The following is a 22,906-nucleotide window of genomic DNA, read 5'->3' on the forward strand; positions in this document are numbered from 1 at the left end:
TGTCATCCCCCTTTTCTCATCTTTCTTTTCATTTATTGCTATAATTTACGGTTTAAAATGTCATCCCCGTAAGATCCACTTTAGCTTTTGCAAGTTGGGAGCTATTCTTCCTCTGGTCTTTATAATTTCACACAAAAATACATACAAAAATGCACATACACAATACATATGACACACATTGAACCGAAGAAGTATAAAACACACAGTACTCCCACACTGAATCATCATAAGAATAGATTTTTTGTTCTCCAGCAAAGATGCTGTGACCCAACAATAATAACGATCAAAGAGTGGTCTGCTATAGAAACAGGCCATGGTTTCAGTTTCAGATCACATGATTTGTGTTTTTGCTTTAAGTTTGTACCGTTTCCTGCAGTATGCATACCATTAGGACATGCTACTTTGTCACATCACGCCTTGAACTCTGTTAGTGTCGTATTCCAAGCTCAACTTTGTTTTTTATTCAAACGCTAGTCTGAAATCTGCTTTACTGATAGAGGTGAAACTCCTTAGATCGGTTTTAAAGTCACCTAAATGAAATATGCACCTCATAGTTACTGATTTCTTTAGTGGTAAAAATAATCCTGGTTATTCTTGTCTGTACAATTGCAAACAGGAACATCTAGCAACCAGATTCCAAATTGTATATCGATATTTTAAAAAAACAAAAACAAAAAAAAAACCCACACACATCATATTTCTGGCTAGTGTTCAAGTGCTTTTACATGCAATGTGAAACTGAGCTGGTCAGATTTTTGTTTCTTTAACATTTTACATTCTCCCGAGCATCCTATTACAAACACGGCCTTTGAGTTTTAATAAAAAATTCTGCAAAATGTCCCTTTGTTCTGTGTTCACTCTTCATGACGTCAAAATACACTTTATTTTTGATAAATATGCATGTTCTAATGTATTATTAGAATTATTTTGTTCATATTATGCAGATAAACTAATGAATAAATGCATGATGGGTATAAAAGGGAAACAGTTTCTACGTCTACATCTGCAGTATGCAAGACTATTTATATTTAGTCCAGACACAAGTGAAACCGATGAAGGCAATCAAAAGAGGAGGGAAACGTACAAAAGGCAGGAAGTAAAACAGCTAGAAACCAACAACACAGTGGTGCAAAAGGTAACTTAAGTCCAGTTGAATATTAAAACAAGTCCAGATAAATTGAAAAACATCAAGCTGACAAACCAAAAATATGCAAAAGACAAAACACACACTGAAGAAATAAATAAAATATCAGCGTTAAAAAACAAATAAAAAAACCCGAAGTGCATAAACCAAATTTTGATAAGGAACAGGAAGAAAACCAGGCAGGTTGTTAGAGTGAAAACAAACTGGAGGCTAAAAGGGATGAACTGGCAAAGACAAGACTATTTATATTTAGACCAGACACGGGTGAAACTGATGAAGGCAATCAAAAGAGGAGGGAAAACAGTCAAAAGGTAGATTCGAATAATTATTCTCCGCTTTCTTTCTGCCACCTGCAGCTCTCTGTGTGATGATGGGTATAAAAAACAACAGAAAACAGTTTCTACGTCTACATCTGCAGCATGCAACTCTTGTTTTTCCTTCTGTCCCTGCATGACACCACTTCTTGCATGTCCACCACCGTGTTTGCATCCATGCATGTATGTGCCTGCACTTCCATCGCCTCGGGGCAGAAATATTCACCTCTGACAGCTTCCAGGTGAACATGACTGACACTCTCTGATTGGTGAGAGGCCCTCTTGTTACGGCAGAAAGGGGAAGGACGTGGTGACAACCTATACCTCGCGAAACATTCGTCTCTCAGCTTTTAAGAGACTTCATCAATCATTTGTGTTTGACGTAGCCTCTCCAAGGTGGTGTTTTTAGTTGCTCGTGAGATCAAATTGCAGAGATTTTACCAATAGGGGCCCTTAGCACTCACCTGGTAGCATAGAAAGAAAAAGAAAGTCAGAACAAAGAAGTGAAAGCAAATGATGACAACTGAAAGAAATTCAAAGAAGTGCACAAGAAAAGAAAAGGCAGGAAGAACAGGAGGTACCAGTCAGTTTCAGAGCTAAGGTAGAAAAGAGGCAGAATGAGGGAGGTGGGGCGCACTTTTTCATTTTTTTGTAAAGCCACCGTCGTAGTGTGACAAGGAAGCGTTTTCAGATCTGCGTTGGACTTAAATCAGCGTATTGTTGGAGCAGAAAGCCTCGTAGCTGAGCTGACCAGGCTTGACTAATGGGAGATAAATGAGAGCTCAGAAGAGGGAGGGAGGATCTTAAAGCCACACAAGTTAACACCGAGCACCAGCAGCTTTACAGTGCCCCTCAAAGGTAGCACAAAGAGGATTTAGAATGCCGGTTTCTACGTTTGACATCAGAACTATGAACTTTCCTGAAGAAAGAAACACCTGAAATCTTGGATTTTTGGAAGCTAATCTGAGCAAATAATCAGGCTCTAACAATCACACGGCTCCTGAGGATGGATGGACGAGATTAGGACGTGGGACGATTAATGCTGGGATTAGCGACTGTAGGTGAAGAAGGCAAGCATGCATGTAAAAAACACGTGCACATGCGGTCGTGCACATCCACACGCTTTCTTTTCAGCTCTCAGCCAAGTTGCTTTAACAGCCATGTTGTTGTTCACAGCTTAATCACCCCTGACAACAACCTAATTAAGAAACGCTGCCCTGGAATCCACAGTTTCTCCACGCCAACTCTCAGTTTAGCCTTGTTCCCTTGACCTGCTCCCCTCTTCACGGCCTCCTCTCCAGTCACCCACTTCACCATCTCCCACCATCTCAGGCCTCCTTCTCCTTTGTCCTCCAGCTCCGATGCTCTTTGAAACCCCTCTCCACTGCTCTCACCTACATCTTTCCCTTTTCAAATCTACCCTTTCCAACTTTTTCAATAACTCACCCCTTCGTTCAGGCTCATACTCTTGACCTTGGTCCCCACATTCTTTAATCATTCCCATGCTCTCTGCTGCCTCATCAGTGTCATTTTTTCACCAACTTAAGTGCATTTTATTGTCATTCCTCCTTCACCTGCTCCTTCCATTCGTGTCAATGCCTCACTGTGACCTTTTTCAATCTTTTGATTTTTCCCCATCTTTGTTGTTGATGCAAAAGTCTGTAGGATGAAGAGCTTTTTGTATTTGTGCATATCTGTTGTTTGACTCTTGTTGTATTGCAAAATCGTTGGATGTGATGAAGAAAAAAGCACATTCTTTTGCTACAGACACCCTCTACCCCTAGTGCCCACTTAATTCCATTACCTTTGTCCTTGATAACTCCCTTGCTGTTTGTTGTCTGCCAGTCCTCTTGATTCCATCACTGTTGTCATTGATTAGCAACCATATGCAAACTGACCACTATTCTTTTTCTTTTCTGTATTTACATACTGTCAACTCCCAGCTGTCTGACCAACTTTATAAAAGGTTTTACTCTGTACATATTCTTGGTTGACTTACCTTTACAGACTCAAGATTTGTGTTGCTAAGCCTACCATACACTACTGTTCAAAAGTTTGGGGTCACTTGGAAATGTCCTTATTTTTGAAAGAAAATCATTTTTTTCCAATGAAGATAACATTAAATGAATGATAATTCCAGTCTAGTTATTGTTAATGTGGTAAATGACTATTCTAGCTGGAAACAGCTGATTTTTAATGGAATATCTCCATAGGGGTACAGAGGAACATTTCCAGCAACCATCACTCCTGTGTTCTAATGCTACATTGTGTTAGCTAATGGTGTTGAAAGGCTAAATGATGATTAGAAAATCCTTGTGCATTTATGGTATAACATGAATGAAAGTGTGAATTTTCATGGAAAACAGGAAATTTGCCTGGGTGACCCCAAACTTTTGAATGGTAGTGTATACTGGAGTACTAATAAACACCCCACTACAGCAAACTTTGCATGACTACTTTGGGTAAATTTCTTCAGCACATGTTTATTTTACAAGTTGTAGTAGTCACCTGAGGTCATGTGTAAGATTATTGTTTGTGAAGGTCATCATCACCATTTTAGTCCACAATCAAATATCTCAGCATACACTACCTTTTCTTTCAAAAATAAGGACACTTCTAAGTGACCCCAAACTTTTGAACAATAGTATATATTGGATGTTCTGGGTTTTTATTCATCCTTTAGAATGCTAGCTGCTTTTTGATCATGTACAAAGTCTGCAAACTTTTGCAAAGTTGCTCTGACCTGCAAGAAACACTTCGTTTTAAGTCCAGACTTTTGTTCTGTTACCTACAGTTGTAAAGAACGGTTTATATACACTTGTAATAACCGTGTATATCATGGCAGTCTTGGGTTTCCAATGACTCCTGTTTGTGTATTTTTGACAGCAGATTTTGTTATTTTTCTAGGAGACCTATTATAAATCTGTAAAAGAACCAAAAATCATGATTGTCATGTGTTTCAAAGATTCCATTGTGGACAATTCACAGTTATAGAAGCCGTTGGAAACTCAAGACTGCCGTGAGTAGAAATGTTTTATGGAAGAAGGTTCTGTAACGTGTTCCTCAACAACATTCCCAACACATCCTCAGAACGCTGCAGGCAAAATGTTCCACCTTGTAGCAACCAATAACGTAATGATTTTGGCCACTGTAAATGCAATAAAGCCAATAATGTAATAACATATTTGCAAGAAAATGCAGTCCTGTTTATGTATTATTACAATATTGGCAGCAGTTATTACATTTTCTAAGGACTTTTTAATGCTAGGCCACTAACATAAGAACTTAATACGTTATTGACTCAAAAACTTTATTACATTATTGCAAAGTTATTGGCTTATTTATATTTAAAATGGCCAAAATTATTTCGTTTTTGGCCGTTATTACTTTATTGGTCATTACACACTTGTAGGTATTCTGTATATGTGCATATTATGGACTCGTCTACTTATGACGGTATATTTGAGCTCCTGTATCTATATTTTTAACTGTGCACATTGCAGACAACATTGGAATTCCTCTGAAAAAAATAAAACTTTCTGATTCTCAAAATGTGATTTGCCACAGTTGTCCCAAGCACAGTAGAGCAGATTTATTCTCTCTGTTTCGACCTTCACTGTGTCTATGTACATATGAAATACCAAAAATGCACTCTGTGATCTGTGCTGTTCACCAAGATAAAGCCCGCTTAGTCTCGCTTTTGCCTTTCATTCTTATCCTCGTTCCCCCATCTCTCCTACTGTCTTTCTTCCTCTCTCTTCTTCTTCTTTCTCTTTTACTTGTTGCTTTCTTCGGTCTCCCACCGACTGTTCTTCCTTTTCAATCTTTTAATCCAGTTGAGACAAAATCCAGTCCCCTGTGGCGTTTTGCTCCAGCGACACTGACACCTAGAGCCACATTAGTTCAGATCAACAGACATGCAGAGCAACATCTAAAGTGACTTATTGCACAGCTGGGTGAAAAAACTAAAAATACCCAGCCTGCCTGCTAACTTTCAATTTCCTTTAATGCAACTCATGTTTTTCCAGTTGTCACTTCCTAAATCGAGCTTTTTTTTGCCTCACCAGGAGGCAGATAAGTGTTTTAAATGTAACTCCCAGCATCCCTATCACCCGTACAACCACCGAAACAGCCACCGCATCGAAAACGTGATCTACCTCACGGACAGGAACGGAGACAACACCTGGTGGCAGTCCGTCAACGGTGGGTATATTGACAGTGTAGCAGAACACAAGAACATGATCAGTGTGGTTGTTTTGCAGACTGTCTCTGTCTTCATACATTCATGTTTGCTCCTAGTTGTTTAAAGGTTGCATCCAGATGATAAAAGAGGAAGTTTATGTATTAATGCAGTGAATTTTGTTGAATCTGTCCAGGCAGGAACAGTGACAGACTTTGATATTTCCTAAAGAAAGAGACAGATTCTTCTGACAGTCATTCAGGCAGACTGACACGACACAAGTTTGTGCTTTTGTGGCATTAAATTACATTTTTCTTCCTCCACAGGGCAGGAGGACGTCAGCATCCGACTGAACCTGGAGGCCGAATTCCACTTCACACATCTCATCATGAAGTTCAAGGTAGGTGTACTTTTTGTGTGTGTGTGTATGTATGTAGTTTTAAGAATAACAGAGGTCTTCTACGACACACAATGGTGTTTGCAGACCTGTGGTGGAAATACAGTGCTGTATGTGCTTCAACATGTCGGGGGGGACATACCTGTCTAGGTGTGTGTTTGTTATGTACACTCAGAAATCTGGTGGCTGCATTCCATCGGGCCCTTATCTGTTGGTTGAGCAAACTTTAAACTAAAGCTTTAGATAAGTCAGTCAGACGAAGATATAGATTGATGTGACGCCTTTCTTTGCCTCTTCAGACTTTCCGACCTGCAGCCATGATCATCGAGCGTTCGGCTGATTTCGGCCGTAGGTGGCGCCCCTATCGCTACTTCGCCTCAAACTGTACGAGGACTTTCCCCGGCATACCTGCCAACGGCCTGCAGCACATCAACGACGTCATCTGCGAGGAACGCTACTCTGACATCGAACCCTCCACTAACGGAGAGGTAAGAAGCTGAAAGAGTACCACAAGCAGTAATAGAAGAGGCATGTTGAAGGATAAAGCTCAATGGGCTTACCATTACTCCAAACCTACGAAGCCCAACTTAAAGTGTGACTCTCATGAAGATGTTTATAATGACATACACAGTTGTGAACAAGTTTACATACATGTATGTGTTTCAATGATTTAATGAGTGATAAGAAACATTTGAAACTCAAGACTGCCATGATGTACATAATCTTTATAAGTGTATTTAAGCTTTTGTTCACAGCTGTAGTTTCACTTTTATAAAAGGTTTCAGTACGTCTTGGAACCTGGAGGCAGTGTACGGTTAAGTGTTACTCAGATCTGAATCAGTATTATCTGGGTGTTCATTGTAATGCGGTGTGCTTCAGTCTGGACACACTTTCTCATTGAGTGGTTTTTATTCATTTTATCTTTTGAGTGTGTTTTGGTAATGAACCTTGAATATGAGCATAACTTTTCTTTGTTGACACGAAAACTCAAAAGGGCTGTTGCTGATCAAATTTCTTCGATAACTTTTAGCAGAAGTAAGGTTTAATTTGATCAAAATCAGAAGTGTTAAACATTAAAGAACAATTTTAGGAGGTTACTGCTGTCACAAACAGAAGTGTATCTAAAAAACTTGCTCAATGCCTATTTAAGTGAAAAAATTGTGTATTTTTAAGAAGTAGTTGGATTTCTGTCTGAATTTCTCTTGCTGAAAAATTCTTTTCTGTATTCAAGGTCATTTATAAAGTCTTGGATCCAGCCATTCACGTGAAAGACCCGTACAGCCTGGACATTCAAGGTTAGTAAAGACTTTTTAAACAGTTAAAAAAAATAGATAACACAGTCTGGAGCAGGAGAGGATGCCTTATTTTTTATTTCACCTTGACTTTTTTTTGAATCACATTCTGTCCATGAACAAAGACTGGAACAAAGACAAGGAATTTGGATCAGTTAAAGTAAAGAAAAATACCTCCTGTGAGATGATGAAATTCATTTTTGTGTTTTAAAAAGATTCTTCTGCAGATTGACTCAGGTTTTTCCATCTCTCACGGCCCATTTATAACCTGCTGTTAACATGTGATTTGTGGCTGGATAGCTTATCTGGATGAAGGGAAAATTTACAATAATGTAGGCTGAAAACTGCAATTTATACAACTAAAAAGAAAAGGCAAACTCTTGTTGCAGCTTCATGCAAAGCCAAAAAAACACACAATTCACAATGTCTTGTCGTAACATCTTACTGTGTCCAAGATCAACCTTCTGACTGATGAATGTAGAAGTAATCATTCTTCTTCATTATTCCATTTACTTTGTGTAAAGCTCCAGTTTCACAGAGCATGGTACTGCCACCACCATGCTTGATGGTAGGTTTGGTGTTTTTGGGGTTAAATTCACAATAACATAAGCTGCAGACTGCAATTTATAAGAAAAAAAAAAGCCAAACTCTTGTTTCAACCTCATGCAAAGCCAACAAACCAACAATTAACATGAACTTAACAGTTAAAAAAAGGAATCTGTGCAGCAGCATTACTTCCCTTAATCTGGGATGTATCATTATTGGAGAAAAATCTAATTTCCAGCACAGACCTGAGATGACAAGAACATACACTGCCTGTCCAAAAAAAAAGTCGTTGCTTGGATTTAAGCAAATAGGTATGAGCCTTCCATTGGATAATTACTGCAGTGATGAATACGTTTCAGCTGCAACAACTTATTTAACTCTAGCTGATGCAGTGAGGAGCTTCTCATTCTTCAGCAACCATGTTGGAAGACATATTCTGTGGTCATGGAAAGGAGGAAAAAAGGCTTCAGTTTGCTAAGTAGCATAAGGATTGGACTCTGGAGCAATGAAAGAAGGTCATGTGATCTGATGAGTCCAGATTTACCCTGTTCCAGAGTGATGGGGGCATCAGGGTAAGAAGAGAGGCAGATGAAGTGATGCCCTCATCATGTCTAGTGTCTACCAGCCTGTGGGGGTTTGGGTTATGATCTGGGGTTGGTCAGGTTCAGCAACGTTATGTTCCCAAAGAATGAGGTCAGCTGATACCTGAAGATACTGAATGACCAGGTCTTTCCATCAATGGAGTTTTTCTTCCCTGATGACATGGACATGTTCCAAGATGACGAAGCCAGGTTTCATGGGCTCACATTGAGAATGAGTGGATCAGGGAGCATGAGATGGATTAACCTCCACAGAGTCCAGACCTCAGCCCCACTGAGAATCTTTGGGATGTTCTGGAGAAGACTTTGTCTGACTCTCCCATCATCAATATAAGATCTTGGCAGAAAATAAATGCAACTCTGGACAGAAATAAATGCTGTGACATTGCAGAAGCTTATTGAAACGATGCCACAGTGAATGTATGTCATTCTCAGCGCTAAAGGCAGCCCAATGAAATATTAGAGCGTGCAACTTTTTTTGGATGGACAGTATATTTTAATACCAGCTGTAGATGTAGAGACCCACTGGGTTGGATGCCAATAACTACATAATACATCTGCATGGAGATCACATGTTAGAGTGTAAGTCGAGTTTCTTTGTCTTTTCTGCAGGCTTGTCTACAACCTTCTCTTATTATTTTTCCACAGAATTTTTCAACCTTCATAGAATTTATTTTTATATTGCTTCTATTTTGTCAACATTATGTTATTCAGTCAAAAAAAAAGTCAGCAAAAAAACAACAACAATGCATACTGTTGAATTTGTATTTATTTATTTTTTTTGGCTCAGTATGGGGTTGACTTGGTGTTTTCCTGTCTTCTCCAGAACTTCTTCGCATCACCAACCTGCGCATCAACTTCACGAAGCTCAACACTCTGGGCGACGACCTGCTGGACCGGCGCACCGACGTCCTGCAGAAATATTACTACGCCATCTACGAGCTGGTGGTCCGAGGCAGCTGCTTCTGTTACGGTCACGCCTCGGAGTGCGCTCCGGTGCCGGGGGTCTACACCCAGGAGAACAGCGCGGTGAGTCAACACCAGAACGTTAGTTTTAACCTGTAATCTGTAATTATCAGCGCATTTCCATGAAACTAAAGAGAAACTCATGAGATGAATAAGACACAACCATATTCATCTCCAAAAGAAATTGTTTTGCCAGATATCGCTATTATTAAACGTGAGAAAGAAATATTTCAAATTAAATTGAAATTTCACACATGAAAGTAAACTATTGCACCTGAAAACTGAAATATTGGACATTATATTGACATTTTGCACCTGAAAATTAAATTTAAATAGAACACATGATCAAGAAATATTGCAAATATAATTGAAATATTGCACATTAAATTAAATAATTGCAAATGAAAATGAAATATTACCCGAAATTAAAATATTGCAAATCAAATTGAAATGTTACAAATGAAATTAAAATATTGCAAATGATAAAGAAATGATTACACGTGATAAAGAAATATTTCAAATGAAATTAAAGTGTCACACATGAAAATTTAAATATTGCATCTAAAAATGAAATATTATGTGTGATACTGAAACTGATATTGCAAAAATAATACCACAAATGACATTCGTATTATCGTTCAGATCTTAGCTTCTGATGTTCCAGCTGTACTTCCTGTAGAAAGCGGAGGAGTTCTACAGTTTGATGTTAGAAAAGACGTCCTGTGGCGTTCCGTGTCGCACCCCGCTGGTCTCTGATGTGATTACTGTTGCCCCTGCTGTTATTAATCTCTCTACTTTCATCATTTTGCCACCTTCAGGTTGGTCAGATCCACGGTCGCTGTGTCTGCAAACACAACACCGAGGGCCTGAACTGTGAGCGCTGCAGAGATTTCCACCATGACCTGCCGTGGAGACCGGCCGAGGCGGAGAACCCGCACACCTGCAGAGGTAGAACTCACGTTTACCGCCTCGCCACATGCAGGCGGTGAATTTTTATATTTAAACTGCTGCAGGTTTTTAGTTTTTTTATTAAAGTAGTTCCTTAGATTTTCTTTATCGCTTTAAAATGTGTCTCTAGCTTTGACAGCAAGTGAGAGCCACACACAGCTAGAACTTTTATACACTAAAATGTTCTGAGAAGGTTCTAGGAATGTTTTCAGCTGGGAGTTTTTTTTTCATGTTCTCAGAATTTTCTTTGTAAAGCATGATAAAGCTTAATTCTTAAAACATTTGCTGAATATTGACCTGAGAACGTCCTTCCCTTGTTACTATTGTAAGAATGTTTTATAGAAGAATGTTCTGTAATGTCAACAACACCACCAAAAATGGTTGACTGTTGGTTTGAGAACATTCTTCTTTAGTTATCATGGAACATAATCTGACAACATCCTCCAAACATCCTCTGAATGTTAAAACATTCTGTCTTAGTTCACTTTTAACCTCATAGGAACATTATTAGAAATGATAAATATGCTTTAAGCGTTCTTTCAACATCAGATTAAAATGTTTTCTTTAGATTGTTAGAGCTTTTTCGTAATTTTAGGCAATGTTATGGGAATGTTCCCTGTATGTGTAAAGGCTTCTTTTAGTTCCCAGAATGTAAGTTTGGAACGTTTTATAGAAGAACGTTCATAACAGCAACACCTCAAAACATCCTCAGAACATTGCAGGTAAAATGTTCCACCTTTGTTAATATTTTAAATTACAGGAACGTTTTATAAAAACACATTCTGTCTTCTGAGGCCTTGATAACATCTGGAGAACATTTTTTGAATGTTGGTTTGAGAACTTAAAACGTTCTTTGAGCATTAGATTACTATGTTTTCTGTCAAACATTATTAGAACTTGTAGATAACGTTATGGAAACGTTCCCTGCTTGCTGGGAACTCTTGGAACATCATCCACAAGAAAACTTCCCTGTGATACAGTAAAAACAAACCTTTATTAAAACTGATTGAACTCTTTGCTACATTTACAGTTTTAAAGTTACTAGATTGTTACTGAAGCTCTCCCAAAATCTCTACTCCTAGAAAAGAAGTTAATATCCACGTTTATCCACTAAGTGTTTGTTTTCTCCAGAGTGCAACTGTAACGGCCACTCTAGTCATTGCCACTTCGACATGGCGGTGTATCTGGCGACGGGAAACGTCAGCGGAGGAGTTTGTGACGACTGTCAGCACAACACGATGGGACGAAACTGTGAGACGTGCAAACCTTTCTACTTCCAGGACCCCAACAAGGACATCAGAGATCCTCGGGTTTGTGTCGGTGAGTCACTGCAGTAGTCCAGTTTTTGGTGTTTTTTTTCTTTACTCTTCATTCATGCTTTCCGTTTGAATTTTCACATCCAGCCTGCGACTGCGACCCGGTGGGATCTCTGGAGGGCGGAGTCTGCGACAGCCACACCGACCTGGACATGGGGATGATCGGCGGACAGTGTCGCTGCAAAGCCCACGTGAAAGGAAGTCGCTGCGACGACTGCAAAGAAGGTTACTACGGACTCAGCCAGAACGACCCGCTCGGCTGCCAGCGTACGTATGTTTGTGTTTCCGTCCACCGCTGACCTATTTTGTGTTTGAACAGCGAGGAAAATGGATTATAGTTTAGGTAAGTTAAAGTTAACTTAAGGCAAACAAAACCAAATACATGCTCTTCTCGAAGGCCAGACATATTGATAGTTTGCACATTGTGGGCCGAGCATCTTTTTCGATCAAAAACTTCTGTATAAATTGTCAGAAAAGTGTCTGAATTTTAGTTTCGCTTTTGTTGGTTCCAGCTAAACTCAGGCGTGACATTCTAGTCGTATTGAGGAGTGCAAACATTTATTTTTTTGTTTGTTTTTTCAAATTTGAGTCATGCAAATAGTTAATCTTAAAGTCAGACTTTTAAAATAAAGTTGTTTTTATGAAATATCCAAATATTTGGGTCATCTAAATGTCATGTTGATAATCTTTAGCATCCCAGAGGGGCGGTTTGTCTCCGTACACCAAAGCGGTACACAGTTTTACCACACCGTAAAACAACACAATAGACAAAAAATATGAAAATAAAATTAAAATAAAATATGTTAAAAATAATTAAATCATCTTCAATTTATGACAAAAGAAATGTGATGATTAAGTGAAAGAAAATAACAGTAAAATAATATAAAATGACAGTAGTAATAGTGATCAAAATAGTAAATTTTTTGTCAAATTTTAAAGTCAGACTTTTGGAATAAATTTTTTTTAAATGAAATATCACAATATTTGGGTCAAAAGCTGTCGTTTAAATTTCATGTCAGTAATCTGTTTAATCCCTGAGGGGCAATTTGTCTCTAAAATCTGTCTCTTGTCACTCTGAAACAACACAATAGACAAAAAATATGATGATAAAATTAAAATAAAATTTGTTATAAAGGATGAAATCATCTTCAATTTAAGACAAAAGAAATGTGATGACAAATTTCAAGAAAATAGCAGTAAAATAAATTAAAATGGTGCTAAAAATAGTACATTTTTTGTCAAATTTTAAATTCAGACTTGTGGAATAACATTATTTTTAGGAAATGTCACAATATTTAGGTCAAAAGTTATCATCAATTAATACAAACGTGGCAAGGAAACAAAGGCAAAACTAAAAAGTCTATCTATTGTGAAAAATTTGACTTTTTAGGGGAATTGCACGTGTGGCAAAATGGCTCAGTAGCGCCCCCTGCAAAATTAGGAAAATTGTGCCCTGAAGCACATTTCCCCTGGAGCTACAAAATTCGGTAGGCATATGTAACACATCAGGTCACACAAAAAAGCCTCTTGCACAGATATCCGAAACCCAACCGGAAGTCGGCCATTTTGAATTATGTGTCATAGTTTGGGCGATTTTGGGCCAATTTTTGCACATTTTCAAAAGCTGTAAACTCAAAGTAGGTAACAACAAGAGAATTCAAATTTGGCCAGGATGAACACCAGACATGGGTGCTCAAGAGTTGTGAAAATGCTCAGCAACATTTTGAGGGCATGGAAATGGCAGCCCCCGGAATTTAGACCTTTCGCCATGAAACAGGCAGTGCCGTCTAACTAGCCTGTACATGCTCCAGTCTGCCTCAAACTTGGCATGTTTGATCAGAGTCCAGGTCTGATTACGTCCATATGACAATATTCAGACTCAGTCATAGCGCCACCTGGTGGAGCTAGTGCTCACAGCTTTAAAAAGTCTATGTGAATCTAAAAAACGGTAACTAAACCAAACACACACTCTGGTGAGAGAACCAAATATCCAAAATGTGAAACAAAAACAGGACATGGAAGGTAGAGAAGAAGTTGCCTCTTTATTCTCTTGCTTGTACTCAGTGGTTCTTCTGGATTTAAATAGAGGTTGAATAAATGGGAAAAACAGCTACTTAGCCTTTATTATATTCTATATATGTGTGTTTCTCTATCAGCCTGCAACTGTGACCCTCGTGGCATCATCATGATGGGAGCTCCTTGTGATCAGATCAGCGGCGACTGCTCCTGCAAAAGATACGTCACCGGTCGCTACTGCAACCAGTGTCTGGTTAGTAGCCGCTGGATTTACATGTTTTAATCAGCTTGATGTAGGAAAACATCAAAGCCTTTCTAAAGCATTTGCAGCTGCACTTGTCAGGCTGTTTAACATTCTACTTGAAGGTCCATTGCAAAGATATGGTAATATTTTTCAGCATTTCCTTAGCATTGAAAGCAGTGACATGACCAGGCACATATGGACTCACTGAAGGGTTGCCTTTGAGGGGCGTTCTGAAGAGTTTTTTCTTATTAGGCAAGGCTGTTAAAAGGTCAACACATCTTTAGAAATCAGCCTGAAGGTAAAAACTACACAATAAACATGACTTTCTTCATGTTGTGTTTGATTTCCATCCCTGCAGCCTGAATACTGGGGGCTCAGTAATGACCTGGCCGGCTGCAGGCCTTGTGACTGTGATTTTGGCGGAGCCTTCAACAACAGGTAGAGATGTGCTTTTTACTTAGCGAGTCTTTAATTTCAATGCAAAAAAAACATGGCCATGAACGCTGACTGCGATGTGAGACTATGAATCATTCATTCTGTTGCTGAATGCAGCAGAGAGACGTCAGTTTTAAAGCATTAAAACATTGTTCTGTTTGTCCCTTGAGGTGCATGATGGAAAACGGCCAGTGTGACTGCAGGAAGCACCTAATTGGTCGGCAGTGTTCGGATGTGCAGCCTGGATATTACTGTGCTCCGCTGGATTACTACAAGTACGAGGCCGAAGACGCCACTAGACACTCTCCCAGCGACTCTGCGCTGCCGGTGAGCTCAGCGGTAGCATCCAGTGAAACCCATTAGTTCACCTTTCAGGCCACAAGCATTAGGGGAGACTGCTAGAATGCAAGGAATTATTTTTCACATTTTTGAGACCTAACCGTGCTCAGAAACTCATGAAAGTTTCCACACACATCACAACTGGAGAATAAACTGATGTTTTATGGGGAAAATGGCTTCATAGCGCCCCCTACAACATTAGTACTGGCAGGACGTTTTGCCTACATCTACCAAATTTGGTAGCCATATATAGCATATGTGGGCACACAAAAAAATCCTCCTGGAGCCATCCCCTAAATCCAACAGGAAGTCCGCCATTTTGCTATACTGCTTAGACAGTATATACAAGAGGCCTTTATGATGAAAAGTTTTCAAAATCTTCTGCAAAAGTCTAAGGGCGTCACCATGGTGGCCCCCTGAACTTTGATGCTTCGCCATGAAACAGGAAGTGCTGTCCAACTCCTCTGTACATGCTCCAATCTGCCTCAAACTTTACACATTTGATGAGAGTCCTGCCCTTATCACATTCAAGATACATTCACAGTCATAGCGCCACCTTATGTCAACAGGAAATGACTTGTTTTACACTTTGATCTGCTATTATTAGCCGGTTGACCATATTAACCTCAAATGTGGTGACATAAACCTGAAGACGCTGATGATGATTCATGTGAAAAATTGCGAGTTTTCGTCAAACTGCCTGTGGCGGTGCAGTGAATTTCGATGTCTCGTCATGACTACAGAAATGTTTATATCTCAGCTGCACATGATCCAATCTGGCCCAAATTTCATTTGCTGGACAAGAGTCCAGGTCTGAAGACATCCACGTTCCAAAGGTGAGTCATAGTTATAGCGCCAACTATTGGAAACAGGAAGTTGTAGCCATCACATTTGCACATGCTTTGTGATATAATCCTTGACACTGGTCAGTTACGTCTCAACTCTAAAATTTCTGCCACACTTGGACATATGTGGATGTGCGAGGACCCGTTCAACACTGTCTGCAGCTTTAATTTAGATTATTGCTCATAATTATTGGTTCAAGGTGCTGTTGAGAGGATGAAACATAAACAGGCAAGTTCAGCAAAGTCCGGTGCAAAGTTTTAAAAACATGCAGCAAATCTATAAAAATTAAACAAAATTTTACAGCCTCATATGTGTTTTAGTTAAAGAAATAGCTCTTCTCTGCCAAGAGTTAGATGAGAACAGTCTCTCTGACTAACAGTTAAAGGACTGTGTGCTGTAACTAGAGATGGGGTGTTGTGGGTCAAGGCTGGACACGAGTGAAGAAGTTATTGGATAAAACATACTGATCTTGTTCTAAATCCTGGTGTATAAGTTATTAATTTGTTCTTTAAAATGTCAATTTCAATTTCAGTCGCTTCTAGATTTTTGTCTGAACGATCATTTGACGTGGAAATATCGCTGAATTCACAGCACAGTCGTTGAGCTGCGACTTGTGTGTTTTGTGAGTTTGTCAAACAGTATTGCAGTAATAGAAATAGCATTTTGCTCCAGAGCTGCAGTTTGGAAATGGCTCTGAAGTGAATACTAGTTATCCTGTAGTGTCAGACATTTTAAAGTTAGCAGAAGCAGCTGTAAAAGTAAATAAACCTGGTTTTCACCTGAAAGCAGTGAGAGGGGCAGGACTATACAGAGGCTAAGGTTGACCACTCTTGCTTTGTCAGTTGGAATATAGCAATTAAATAAGATTCTTGTTGGCTTGAAAGACTGGGAGTCTGTAAACATCTGCAACATGACCATGATATCTGTGGAAACATGTTCTTATAATTTGTCCTTGGACCAAGACCTCAGAAAGTATCCACAAAGGTTACAGAGCGCAAAGCTGTGTATCGGAGTGTAAACACCATTAACTGAAGGTCAAACCATCTTCTGTCTGTCTTGTGTGTTTTGTACAAACTGCATACATTCTTCCATAAAACATTCTGTCAGTGTTGTATGATAACATAGCACGAACATTCTTAGATTAACACACAGCAAATGTTATACGAAGAACATCTCGAGAATATTTTCACACTTTCTTATACTTTTAAAAGGAGCATTTTGGAAACTTCTTGTTGCAAACACTTTTCTAGAACTTTGCTGAACTTTCTTAAAATGTTTATCCAAGCTGGAAAACAGTCTTCAACTTTTCTTACTTCTTAAACCAGTAAAGGCAACACTGATTTCTGTTCATTTCAGCCCCAATCTCTGTCTTGCATCACAGTTTCTATACTTCATCATGTACACTACCGTTCAAAAGTTTGGGGTCACCCAGACAATTCCATGTTTTCCATGAAAACTCCCACTTTTATTCATGTGCTAACATAACTGCACAAGGGTTTTCTAATCATCAATGAGCCTTTCAACACCATTAGCTAACACAATGTAGCATTAGAACACAGATGGTTGCTGACCCCAAACTTTTGAACAGTAGTGTATGTCTTCTTGCTTTCTTGCATTCTTTCCCTCCGGTTTCTTCACTACTTTCCACCCACTTCTATCCCCTTCACTCTTCAGAGACCCCCTGTGTCATACGTTTCCTCGTTCAAACCCTCCAGGCAAGCTCAGACAGTCCACACTTACAACATCTACGCTGCAGGAATGTTGGAGAAAACTGACTTCAGCGACTTTCGAATGTTATGAGAAGAAAAGGCAGTAATGCAATCTACTAACCAGGTGGGGTCTTGAAATGGTGGTTTGCTTTACTGATGGACGGGTCAATGGACGGGTCTGGAAAAAGCAGGATACAGTTTAAACTGTGCAGAATTCTGAACCTCCGCGGCTGAAATGACCCATAAAATGACCAGATACCAACCTGCCACAACCAATTATCGCTGTGCGAGACACAATCTCCGAACACTCAGTCTTTGTTTCTGCTTCTTACACTCCAGAAGTTTCAGCACAGCATGACTCTTCCTGCTCTGTGTTAATTTGCCTTTTAGAAGCAGAAAGATGAACAAGATTAGAGACGTTTTTGCACAAATGTTTGCCAAACACAGCAATGAATCCTCTCCTTCCTCCCTGCAGGGTAAAGTTCGTCCTCAGGCTACAAACGACTGTGTTGAGCATCTCAGTAACCAGCTGAGGAGGCACCGGAGGCATCGTCGCATCACCAACTCACAGCAGCATCAGGCAGCGCTGAGACGCATCCGCCAGCTTCAGCAAACAGTATGAATGTTTCTTTAATTGGTTCATGATTTTAGTTAAGATTTGTCAAAACACAAATAAATCCAAGGTGCAGTATGCTATATCAATAAAAATAGTTTCCAAAAATAGTTATAGGTAATAGTTGACTCATGATTCCTATTTGGTTTTTTTGCCTGTGACCCCTAAAATGAAGCAATATCTACGATATACACCACCGTTCAAAAGTTTGGGGTCACCCAGACAATTTTATGTTTTCCATGAACACTCACACTTCTATTCATGTGCTAACATAACTGCACAAGGGTTTTCTAAACATCCATTAGCCTTTCAACACGGATCTAAAAATTAATATTCAGATAGCACCTTAACAACCGAATATTCAATATAGTGCAGTATAGTTCAACAGAACCACGAACTGCAGCCTCCAAAATGAACATACAGGGGTCGTTCCATCTCACATCATCAGATTTTCTTATCAGTTTCTGCTCAACCATCTCTGATTTGTCTGAATTAACTTTTTATCAAATACTTTCCAAGATATTTAATTTAAATTTCCCGTTGACCCACTTTTTCCTGTGTCCTTTTTTTTTGCGGATTGAGATTAGAGGCTGTTTGAACAACAACATATCAGGAGCTTTTAAAGATAAAAGCTTAAAGTCTTCACTGCTTTGCTTAACTTCGCTGTGTTTTTGCTCAAATTAGGAAAATTTCTCTTTTGGGTCATTCCATCTGAAACCATTTTTCAAAATTTTTCAGTAATTTCTGCTTGGCCATCTCTGATTTGCCAAATTTTTTCACAGCATAAATAACATAAAATATGGATATCTCTATTTTATATTGTATGAAATTAGATTAAAAAAAGACTCACTTTCAACTTGTTTTATCTTCGCTTTGAACAACAATAGATGAGGAACTGATAAAGATAAAAGCCAGAATTTTTCCTGTTATTTCTCATCATGATACTGATACAGAATCTGCAATATCAGACAAGTAGATCAAAAACTTTCTGATTATGGGTGAGTTGAAATATGAAAATAAGAAACCGTTATGAAAAGTCCCATCTTTGAGCACATATTAATAAAAGAATTGATAATGCTGAAGTCAGCAAGTGATTTTTTCTGAACCACATGTGACTGCATGTCACAATAATATAAAACTAAATGTACATAACACTTTATAATATGAAATACTTGGTCACCAATATTGAACCTTCATAACTGATAAACAAAAATAGTGGTAGACAGTCTGATCCACGTAGAATAGAGTTTTGAAAATAGTTCTGTAAATATAATTAAGATTCTTTCAATACTGCTCGAACAGCCTCAAAATTTTAGGTGCTAAAAACCCTGTTCATAGCAGTTTTTAAAAGAAAAATTATCGATGTATCAATCTTAAATTCCACAGATACCATTTTAAATATCTGTGGTTTATAATAAAACAGTTTCTGGTAAATCAGATGGTTGAGCTGATGGAAAAACCCACATATGAATCAACACTTCAACAACAGCTCAACATTACAACCTTCATGAAGGTAGGATTTATTTCAGGTGTGTTGCATTAGACTGCATTAGTTTTAACTTAGTGTACTAAATAACCCTATAGGAACTGAGCTGAATTCAGTATCCGTGATGTTTTTCAGGAATGTAAGTTAATGGAAGATGTGAAATGAATCTGGGGTATTAACCTAAACATTTGTATGTACAGTACATAGAGTTGATCATTTTAGAGGTTTGTGGTCATTTGCAGTCTGCGCCACTCGGCATGTGGAGGCCTCTTTGCCTAATTAACTGCTGGGCTGTCGAGTTAATTACGTCAGTCTTAGCTAGTCAACCTGAAACAGAGTGCAGGAGTTTCTGAACGCCGGTGTTGCAATGAAGACCACCAGAAGAGACCCAGTAGAGCTAAATCCTAATAGAATAAAAGGACTTCTAAAACGGAAGCAAAGATTACATTTCGCTGAAGTTCTCAAGTATTCTGAGAACACTGAAGTGGTCTTGTAGCTGGGATAATTGAAGCACTTGCATCTTTTCTGAGCTCTAAAGGTACATAATGGTTATTTAACGCCATTAACGACTTAATGGCCTTCAGGTTTTATGGTTTAAAGATAAAATAGACACTGAAAGGCACACTGATTCTCCATCAACTTTAATAACTGTAATTTTAGAATTCAAGTGATTACCTGAGCAGCTTGAGTTTTAATAGAAGATGACGAACTGTCAACCCAAAGAGCACAAAGTTGAGGAGAGGAGAAATGTTTTTTCTGTGGTCTTGTGAAGGTGGGATAGACTTATTATCAGGTATTTTTTTGACAGATTATTGATGAATTAAATGCTCTACTTCAGGTCTGATGAACAAGAAACACAAATCAGGAAATTAGCTTCTCTCACAGTCGCTAAGGCTACGCTAACGGCTAGCGGCTAAGTTAGAAGGCAGCAAAAGATTAACCTGAAACAGAGTCTGGAAAGCAATAACTAACAAAGCTTTAAGAGCTGGACCTTAATGGAGATTATTAAGAAAATAGAGAAGAACAGCAGAAGCAAACTGATTTATCTCAGTCCATAACACATAAACAGAGGAGAGCGTCCTAATTTAATCGCTCCTATTTCTATTTTATATATTTTTGAGAATTCTGAGTGACTTTGGAAAAAGTTTAAGTAATTTTTGTCAAATTATAAGTCATTTTGGACACATCTTGGAGTTTCAAAATTTTTTTGAGTCATTTTAAAGAATTTTACGTAATTTCATCCAATTTTAAGTTCTTTTGGGAACATTTTTGTCAGTCCATCCCACATAAGCATTGGAGAGTGTCTTAATTTGATCACTTCTATTTCTGTTTTACGGATTTGGAAAATTTTGAGTTGCTTTGGAAACATTTTAAGTAATTTTGGTCAAATTTTAAGCTTGTTTGAGAACATTTTTGTCAGCTGATCCCACATAAACATTGGAGAGCATCTTAATTTGGTCACTCCTATTTCTATTTTATGTATTATAAAAAATTAAATGTAATTTCGTCCAATTTTAAGTTCTTTTGGGAACATTTTTCTCAGTCCATCCCACTTAAACAGAGGAGAGCGTCCTAATTTAATCATTCCTATTTCTATTTTACATATTCATTTATAGTCACACTTATTAATGAAGAAGTCTAGTTGTGAATGACAGGTTCTCTGCTATCATGTGCTGTTAAAATATTTCATTTACTGTATATCGGCTCTAAATATCAGTGATCTTCCTTTTTTGAGTACCAATAATCGACATCGCTGTCAGCCCATATCAGTTGATCCCTAATTTGTACACTACCATTCAAAAGTTTGGGTTCATCCAGACATTTTCATGTTTTCCATGAAAACTCACACTTTTATCCATGTGCTAACATAACTGCACAAGGGTTTTCTAATCATCAATGAGCCTTTCAACACCATTAACTAACACAATGTAGCATTAGAACACAGGAGTGATGGTTGCTGGAAATGTTCCTCTGTACCTCTATGGAGATATTCCATTAAAAATCAGCTGTTTCCAGCTAGAATAGTCATTTACCACATTAACAATGTCTAGACTGGATTTATCATTCATTTAATGTTATCTTCATTGAAAAAAACTACTTTTCTTTTAAAAATAAGGACACTTCTACATGACTCCAAACATTTGAACGGTATTGTATTGAATGGTAGTGTAGATGTTGTATAGAGCGTAGGTTGTAATAGTTGAAAGATAAAGTTATTCTTTGGTGATGTTTCTGCCTCTTTTAGCCGGATGTGAGGACGGTTCATAGAGAACACACTCCCAGCCACATGGTGACCTGGACTGGACCTGGTTTCGCTCGAGTCAAAGATGGTGCCGGCCTGGTGTTCACCATCGACAACATCCCCTACGCCATGGAGTACGACATCATGATCCGCTACGAACCCGAGGTGCCCGAATGAAGGTCACGACCTATAAAACTGATCTAAAATGTAGTTACTTGCACTAATCTTTGCTTCTGTCTGTGCTTTATAGTCGACAGAAGACTGGGAGGCCCTGGTCAGTATAACCTCCGTCCTGCTGCCCTCCAGTCTCCGCTGTGGAAACCTCCTACCGACCGAACAGCTCTACACCGTCACCCTGCCGCACCGTAACAGGTACCTGCACCACCGCCGTCTTAGTGTATAAACCTGAGATGTGGTCCGTTTGCAGCCGGTGTGTTTGTTCAAGTCGCTGCAGGGCTTGTTTGAGTGTCCCGGAGAGCTGAGGAGAAAAATTGCATCATGTCATTGTTGTAACCTGAACGTGTCGTGGCTTGTGTGAGTTCTTATTTCACTTTACCCCGCAGCGGTTTCACTGTTGTTTCACCCATGGCAGGAAAACAAAGTAGGACAGACGGTGTAGGAATCAGGTACAGGAAGAAGCAGGTTTGTTTACTGAAATTGAGATGTGGGAAACAGCTGGAAAAGAAACCAGGTTTTACTGTACATACGTCTGGTCCAGGTTCATCAAGAAGAAAGCTTCAGAAAATAAGGCAACTAGCTGCAAAGCAAGTTTACTCAACTTCCTTTGGTCAACTGAGGTTCAGAAGTTGAATCACAGAGTTATGTTAAGTTTGTCCAACTAAAGATTACATGTTCAGCCACAACATTAAAACCGCTGACAGGTAAAAGTGAATGAACTAAATTCAGGACTAGACTGAAGATGATTTAAACTGCAGGTTCGGTTTTACAAAACTGTTTTTCTATTAATGTAAATGCAACAAAATGGAGATTTCACTGGTTTTTCTCTCTTTTTTTTGCATCTGGAGCACTTTAGAAAAGGTCCAGATCAAAAGTCGGTGAGCTTAGGTTGGTTAGTTCTGTAATAGATTGTCGTACAAAGGCTAAAGACTCTTCAAAAACCTAATTTTTAATTGGCAAAATCATTGTATTCTGTGTTAAGATAAGTGATTTTAGTGTGTGTCTTTGCATCTGGATCACTTTAAATTCAGGTTCAGATCAAAACATTTGCATTTAGTTCATGCATTCAGCCTTTTTTTAAAACTACACTGCAATTT

General features: G+C 38.7%; 1 protein-coding gene across 3 annotated transcripts in view; it reads left to right on the forward strand.

Annotated features, from left to right (window-relative positions):
• lamb2l (laminin, beta 2-like) overlaps window positions 1-22,906 on the forward strand; it is an 80,743-nt gene that overhangs the window by 35,523 nt on the left and 22,314 nt on the right. For all 3 annotated transcript variants that reach the window (XM_055013060.1, XM_055013062.1, XM_055013061.1), the window contains exons 4-17: window positions 5,526-5,661; window positions 5,965-6,038; window positions 6,335-6,523; window positions 7,267-7,330; window positions 9,299-9,501; window positions 10,257-10,386; window positions 11,518-11,706; window positions 11,790-11,969; window positions 13,859-13,971; window positions 14,321-14,400; window positions 14,568-14,724; window positions 17,767-17,907; window positions 21,636-21,797; window positions 21,883-22,004. In XM_055013060.1, the coding sequence (XP_054869035.1) occupies window positions 5,526-5,661; window positions 5,965-6,038; window positions 6,335-6,523; window positions 7,267-7,330; window positions 9,299-9,501; window positions 10,257-10,386; window positions 11,518-11,706; window positions 11,790-11,969; window positions 13,859-13,971; window positions 14,321-14,400; window positions 14,568-14,724; window positions 17,767-17,907; window positions 21,636-21,797; window positions 21,883-22,004 (1,940 nt within the window). The remainder of the gene's footprint in view (window positions 1-5,525; window positions 5,662-5,964; window positions 6,039-6,334; window positions 6,524-7,266; window positions 7,331-9,298; window positions 9,502-10,256; window positions 10,387-11,517; window positions 11,707-11,789; window positions 11,970-13,858; window positions 13,972-14,320; window positions 14,401-14,567; window positions 14,725-17,766; window positions 17,908-21,635; window positions 21,798-21,882; window positions 22,005-22,906) is intronic.

The sequence above is a fragment of the Amphiprion ocellaris genome, chromosome 8, assembly GCF_022539595.1.
Source record: "Amphiprion ocellaris isolate individual 3 ecotype Okinawa chromosome 8, ASM2253959v1, whole genome shotgun sequence".
NCBI lineage: Eukaryota > Metazoa > Chordata > Actinopteri > Pomacentridae > Amphiprion > Amphiprion ocellaris.